General features: G+C 35.6%; 1 protein-coding gene across 2 annotated transcripts in view; it reads left to right on the top strand.

Annotated features, from left to right (window-relative positions):
* Window positions 1-7,631, top strand: part of LOC102033246 (neurabin-1-like) — a 39,233-nt gene that overhangs the window by 6,671 nt on the left and 24,931 nt on the right. For both annotated transcript variants that reach the window (XM_005415865.2, XM_031058448.1), the window contains exons 2-3: window positions 6,917-7,049; window positions 7,419-7,539. In XM_005415865.2, coding sequence (XP_005415922.1) covers window positions 6,917-7,049; window positions 7,419-7,539 — 254 coding nt within the window. The remainder of the gene's footprint in view (window positions 1-6,916; window positions 7,050-7,418; window positions 7,540-7,631) is intronic.

The raw sequence follows: 7,631 nt of genomic DNA, 5'->3' as shown, positions 1-7,631 counted from the left end.
TGCAACTTAACAGGAAGAGAGATTAAAAATATGGATAATAACTGGAGGAAGAAGGTATATATTTTCACACACATTTGAAATTTTTTCTTACTTTGGGTTTTTTTTTGAGTAAATATAATCTTTAAACCTTTATTGAAAGTTCAGTTTTCATACAAGTAAAATGTTTCTTAAGTTAAATGTTTATTAAGCCTAAATGCATTTAATTCTTCTTATAGGTTTACCTGTGTTACAAAGTTCTGTACTGAATCTCTTGGGTGCCTTTATGGTTCTCGTTTTTTGAGGCTATGATGGTTGTTCAGCTGTCTGGGAAAAAGCTCTTTCAACTCAAGCTGTCTTTGGCTTTTTTCTTTTTTTTAATCATGCATCTTCTGATTTGATTTTTAGTAAATGTTTGATATGTAATTTTTACAATAGTAGATTGATTTGGCACTTCAGGAGTCTTTGGATAAGAGTTCTGTGCCAGGACATGAGGCTGTAGATCAGAAATCTGAATTGGAACAGAAAAAGTAAAGAATTTCTTTTTATATCCTGGCTCACTGCTGGAGCAGCTTGACTCTCTACATAATTATGTCAGTGTATTTCTAACTGAATTATTCTGCAGATGCAGTTAGACAACATACCAGCTGACCTGCTTAATGTATTTGATTATGCTAGAAAACTATAGAAAAATAAGAGAATGTTGAGGTTGTGGGGATCAGGTGAGGTTATCACCTGCCTGTCCTCACTCTCCTTTTCAGTCCCTCTAGCTTTGAACTTCTAGCAATTTCACCTGGATTTATTAGGAAGGAGAGAGGTGTTTTAAAAGGTACTCTTAAAGTACTGGTTGGTTTGTGGGAAATTAGCACTTGTATCAGAGGTGCATATTCATGGCCTCACTGAGATAGGGCTGCAGCTTTAGTTTAAGTTAGTTGTTCATTTTGGCTTAATGTTAGCTGATCACTACCTATTCCCAGCCTGCATTCCCAGCCTGCACTGTCTTTTACTTTGTCAGAACAGCTGTGGGGAGCAGGAGGGAGAAAAGGAGGTGAATATGACGCACTTGATGGTTTCATGGGAGATGATTAGAAGAAACTTTGAGGAGGTGGTGGGGATCAACAAAGATAAGCAGATTTATAGGAGACAAGTTCAGTAGATCAACAGTTGAAGTGCTGAAAGATTCAGTGTCTTTTGATGATGAGTAGTGTTGTTAGTGTATGAGAATACATATCCTAGCTGAGTAAAAATGAACCAGAAGGAGCTGAAACTTTTTTGCAGTTTACCTCTGGAGAGATGGAAAAATAAGTTATCTCCTTTCCATATTATTCTAACAAAAAGAAAGGTGAACGCTAAGAAGAACATCAGTAAAAAGATGCTTGCCTGCATTATCTGAGTTCATATTTTGTAATCTTGAGATCATGAGGATTGTGCAGAGGTTATTACAGGGTTCTTACATTTTTATTTAGTAGGAAAGTATTATGCAATATGTCAAATATCCTATTTTTCAGACATTTTCTTTCATCACCCTCTAATGTGACTTGGCATAGTGAATTGACCCTTCTTTTTAGAGCTAGGGTATTGATCATTGCTAATGGTAGTATTAATGCAGATTAGGTAATTGAGTTGATCTGGTACCCCCGATGACAGGGTTATTTTGTTGTTTCTTCTTAAGGACTTTAGAGTACAGCTGGACCTGTGTTCGCTGTTATTCTTTTGAAGTTCCCCATAGTGATTTGCTTGCTGTTTGGATTTGGTTGGGCCAAGATTTTTGTTTTGGAATACTAAATAGATACATGTGTATCTATGTGGATTACCAGAGGTAAACTGTTGGTACCAAGACACCTGTGAAGTTTACAGAGGTTCATCATTGAATCACTCTATTTATACACATATATAGCTTTCAGAAGCTAATTTTTTTATGTGCTCCCTTTTATGTGGTATTTTGAATAGTTTTTCTTCTTCTGGTCATATGCTGCTTATTTTGGAGCCTTTCAGTCTCTTTGTCAGTCCGAGAGCATTGCCATCTCAACTTGAGTTGCTAGAGGAATACAGCCGGGTCAGAGCAGAGCTCCTCTGCAGATGGAGATCATGAATTGTCTCTGAAGTTCTCTGAATACCTGATATGAAATAAAATCAGTGCTCTGAATCTGAATGGATGCTTTTCTTTGTCTTCAATATTTCTTCCACTGGGATTTAAAAAATAAATACTGAAAGTAAATGTTTCTCCTTCTCAAGTAGCTAGCGTAATCTGACTGAAATAGATGCTGTATTGTCTGTCTTATTCTTTAGCAGGTTACAGTGTTTAAGCTCCTGCAGTGAAAAACAGAACTAAAGAATAAATTTTACTGGTTTTATTGAGAATTTAAGTAGAGAATGAGACTGGTAAAAAACTGGTTTATTTATGATGGCATTGTCCATATGAAATTGTTTGTATTGTAGATGTGAAGCAAGATTGCGCTTTTGTCTTTATGTAAACTGACTTGGTTGGGGTTTTTGATTAAGTCATACCAAGCTGCAGTACCAAGGACATAAGTGTGCAAGGCCTGCCTGTCTACCTGGTTAGTAACAGAAATTGCCATCTTGAGTGTAATTGTTTATAATATCAACCTTTAACAGTTGCCAACCATTCTGAAAACTTTTTGAAGAGTAAAGGTGTGAGTATGTAAAAAGTCAAATTAAACACTGTATTTCTCTTCGCTGCTTCTGTGATTATATAGCCTGAATTGAGTTAGATCAGATATAGACAATTTTTACTTAAAATATACAAAGTAGTGCTAATGAAATACCAACCACGTAGCTTTTGGAAGTAAAGAGAAGAACAGGATAGCAGTAGCAAGATGTCTATTTGAACAGAAGAGGGATATAGTAAGAGTAAACTGTAAGGTGTACATTAGGCTTCAGTCCTACTTCAGTGCTGCAATTTCAAATGATTATTCATGAGCACTTCACATTTTGCCCGGCATCACAAAGGTCTCAGTTTGGAAAGCTGAAACTGTTTTCTATTGGATAATTTTCCTTGAGCTTTAACTTGTGTTTTGTATGTTGGCTTTATGGAGTGTCAGTAAACAGGCACATTCACAGTGAAGGCAGGTGAACCAAGGGCTGTGGTCCTGGCTGGGTGTGCTCCAGGCAGGGATCAGTAATGCTCCAGGGCCTCTCTCGGATGTTCAGTGTTGCTGTAACTGCCTGTGCAGGTGTTGTGAGGCTTCCCAGCAAATGCTGCAGGATTACATGAGAACTTTAAAGTGATGTGGATGTTGCTTCCATTCTAATTAGCTGGAAGCCCTTCCAAGCAGTTCCTGATTTCCTAATCTTACTGTTTAATTACTTTTGTAATGTTCTGCTTTGCATTAGGCACAAACAAATCTATATACTGGAAATGAATGATGGAATGGAAGTCTTTGGACTGTGATTTTTTTACTCTGCAGCACCTCCATGCAAGCACATGGTAAATTAGTGTTTGCCCTCTAACTAATTAATATTCTTCTCAAAGTAACATATATAAGTAGACATTCTTCTGTGCTGTGAAGAGTTTGAAGCCTGTGAAGGTCATTGTTGTTTTTTCTGTGATAATGCTGTTTTCTGTGTTGGCACTAAGATGATACAAGAAATTTTTAGTTCTGTAATAGTTACAGGAACTAAACAGTAGAATCTTTTAGACAGGCTCTGATGTCCAGCTTTTTGAGTGCTGGTCTTGTCTTGAGGATAAGCATCTTCATAAAAGATGCAAAACCAAGTTTCGTATCTTCACACCAAATTTTTCTGGTGTGAAGAATGTAGCTAGTTTTCCCTCCAGATAAATATATATGCTGTTCAAGCACTAAGTATGTTTGAAAATTTACCATTATGTGTCTAAAACAATTTAATTCAAATAATTTTTAAAAATTCAGCCTTCTATCAGAACTTTTTTTGATTCAAGTTAATTGTATTCATTCTGAAGGAAAAAGATTTTAAGTGAAACAAATCAACCTTTTCAGCATTTTGCCATTCGTTAGCTTGACAGGATCCAAAAGTTATTAATGTTAGGGTAACCTCCTGGATATATAACAAGCTATGGGAAAAGGCTTGTGAATTTCACATGGTTTCCATGTAAAATTCATCTGTTTCCCCTGTATTGAGCCAATAATTTGTGTTTGCTAAAGTATATATTTTAAAGATACCAGTTGCGGTACTAATAATTTTTAAATCTCTAGCTAGCAGTGGTTTCTGAATAGTAAGATTAGAATTTCTTTTGTCTGTAATGCATTTGATTCAGTCACTAAACCCTGCCAGACACAGTGTAGGGATGAACATGTTTAGCTTTCTCATCAGTCTTCTAAACTGTGAACTTACATTATTTATTATCCACATTTAAATGTTACTTTTGCTACTTGGCAAGAACAACTTGCTGACCAGTTCTGTATTTTCTGTATTAATATCAACATTTTTTTCTCTCTCATAAAAGATGAACACAATGTTATGATTCCACATGTACACAATAAAAATTTCTGTATTCTACCCTTGACTCTTCAGTCATAGTTTTTGTAGTGTGCTTTTGCTTTTCTTTCTGTTTTTGCAGTGTTTGGCTTCTGGTTATAAGTTTTACTTTTCTTCTGTTCTTTGTAAATTAATGTTTTTCCTCAAAATTATTTTTCTGAAGTTTGGAGAGGGTTGTGTTGTTCTTACTATTTGGAAATGGGGCCAACTTCTTGTAATTGTGAGGTTATGGTTTTTAGAATATTACCCAAATGTTCTCATACAGTTGTCAACTGTCACTTTAAGACAAAAGTATGAATTCTTTCTCTTAGTGAATTAGTCAGAATTGATTTCAAATCAGCTTTTCTTAGAAAGGTAGTATGCATAAATATTAGGATTCTTTATTTGCATAGAAATGTTTATGCCATTATTTTATTAATAGCAGTTATAAACATCACTGGAATTTAAGTGACTGCTGGTTTTAAATTCTGTTATCCGCTTCTGGTAGATGAACAATTCCGATCATCAATTTTGCATAAAAATTAGCAAATTCCATAAGATTCTAAAATATAATTCTGTTACTTTTAAGTTGGAAGAGTAATAAATCATTTTTAGAAGTTCCAGAGATATTTTAATGCTGGTGGCTCAAGGCTTGCAGTGTACATAATGCTGTTGTTACACTGCAGCTTTGCTTCCCCAAATTTCTAGCACTTTGTAGTGTTGTGCAAGGAGTCAGTCATCCCTGTGGTAATGTCATTTTTCAGTAGATAGTAACTACTTGCATCATCTTCTGCTCTCTTAGACCACTGAGTTGTAAAGAGCTAAGAAAATACAGTTGTCACTGTCTCCAAAATGAACTACTGCCATTCTCCACATTTTGCTCAACCATTTGATAGTTATCTTTTTTATATTGTAGTCATACTGTTAATACTAGATTATATGTATATGAATTTATATGGGGTTTTTTTCATGCCTTGGTATTTGATTTGCCCTCAGGAACTCAGATCTTCTCAATAACAAGTTATCATTTGTCCACTCATGAACTTCCTTTTTATTATTAGTTTAAAATTAATCTTATTATAATTTGACTGTTTTTGGAGATGCTACTTCTTCTGTTGGGTTGAAAAATAAAGAAACTAGGCCAGTCTTGTTCCAAAGGATGAATAATGCTTCATTAAATGCTTCTGCTGCATATCCTATTTAGTGATTTGGGGGCTGAGGAGGGTGATTAATTTAAAGAACGTGGCCACCTTTTTTCTGATAGTGGTAGAATAAGACCATTTAGATGGTTTTTTGTCTGTTTTGCAGATTTTTTCTGTAAAGTTCATGGAAGACATACTGTGTGACCCTTGTTGTCTTTCTGTGTCCAGTTGTTGCCTACTGGTATCTGTATGAAAGTCACAAGGAGTTTATTTATTGACCTTTATGCAAGACTTAGGAATAACAGCTTCTAAGGAAGGTTCTTTCATTGTGGAAGACTTAAGATTTCTGAGAGTGGGTTTCTTCCTTCCCTTTCAGCTGAGTGGATCTAATCTTGCTTGCTGGATTGCCCATGCCACCATGGCTGGAGTAGGTGTTTTTTTGCAGGGATTGGGAAAAGTTTGTGAAACTGATCTCAAGCTGTAGTCTGAAGGGGATGCATGATTGCAGTTACCTGTTTGGGTAGTCTCAGCGGAAAATACAACAGTTGCTAAAATGTAGTAAACCAGTGTAAATGAACTTAGTGTCAGTGCTGCGTGTTCTTGATTAGGGAGATGGCTGCCGCAGCAGCCTTGAGTGCTTTTTGTCTTACAGTGGTGTTCGATAAAACACTCAGTGCCTGCAAAACATTTAGCAGATAAACCTTATTTTTTAGGATAAATGGGGGTGTGATATTTTTCCTTTTTTTTCCAAAATTCTTAATTTAAAGGCAATTAATGAACATGCTGATATGCCTGTTATATATAGTTAATTCTTCCTTTCTAGATTTCTGTCTTAATTTGTGTTGTTTGTTTATCTTTTATTTTTAACAATTCAGAAACTCAGCTGGAGTGAATACTAAAAATAGTAATGTATGTAGCAAGGCATTTCCTTTTCCTGGGAAACTGCGTGATTCCCTTGCAAAATCAGAAGACTACATCTGTTTGAAACACTGCAATTGGCAGATGGTGTGGGGGGAGGGAAGAAGAGAGGAAGGATTTGGTGGAATGTGGTCCTAATAAAAAAAGTCACACGATATCAAAGAGGAGCTGACTGATTTCTTTTAACTCTCTGGTGCATTTGCAAAATAAAATCTGTTCAAGTAATTGGTTTGAAACTTAAAATGTTACTTCTATGCAAGCTGGAAACTGTGTGACAGCAGCAGCACCTATTAAATTGATGGTTGTTTAGAAAATGAGATCTCTGAAAATACCACTTTAATTTCCTTACGGATTGTCTTTCAATTATATGATGTTTGAAAGGAGGTGAGAAGACATTAAAAAAAGTTTTCTGTTATATTTCTTAGGTTTTCAGTACTTACTCAAATGAAGACTATGATAGACGTAATGAAGAAGTTGACCCTGTGGCAGCCTCAGCTGAGTATGAACTTGAGAAAAGGGTGGAAAAAATGGAAGTGTTTCCTGTGGAAATTGAAAAAGGTGCAAATCAAATCTTGAATATTTGCAGGAGATACTATGGGAACAAAAGATAAAACTATAAATGTATATTCCTGGGATTTAGGTCTTGAATTTTTGAATGTGTGTCTGGGGTTAGATTTGTGGCAAGTTCTGGTGAATTTAGTGAGTATTAAGTGCAGATTGTCGTACTGAATTGAAGTTTGGAAGGCTGCAGGGCAAAAAGGCTTTAAGTAGTGTCTACATATAAAATATATTCTACTTTTTTCTCTTTTAAAGTGAATTTCTATTATCTTTTGTGTAGAAAGACTTGGAATGCTTTGCAACAACTCAGTATTGCTAACTGTTACATCATATGTCATGCAGCTAATGTTAGATTTTTGAATCCCTTAGGTGATAGGGGTCTGGGCATCAGTATCATTGGAATGGGAGTTGGTGCTGATCAGGGACTGGAAAAACTAGGTATTTTTGTAAAAACAATAACAGATGGTGGAGCTGCTCAGAGGGATGGACGGTGAGTTTTTCGTTGAATTGATTATGCTTTTTACAAATTTCCAACTGAGCCCTGTTGATTTCATTAGATATGCTGAATGCTGTGAATAAAAA

The sequence above is a fragment of the Geospiza fortis genome, unplaced genomic scaffold, assembly GCF_000277835.1.
Source record: "Geospiza fortis unplaced genomic scaffold, GeoFor_1.0 scaffold112, whole genome shotgun sequence".
Lineage (NCBI taxonomy): Eukaryota > Metazoa > Chordata > Aves > Passeriformes > Thraupidae > Geospiza > Geospiza fortis.
The sequence above is the reverse complement of the archived record's forward strand: the minus strand, read 5'-3'. Positions and strand labels throughout refer to the sequence as shown.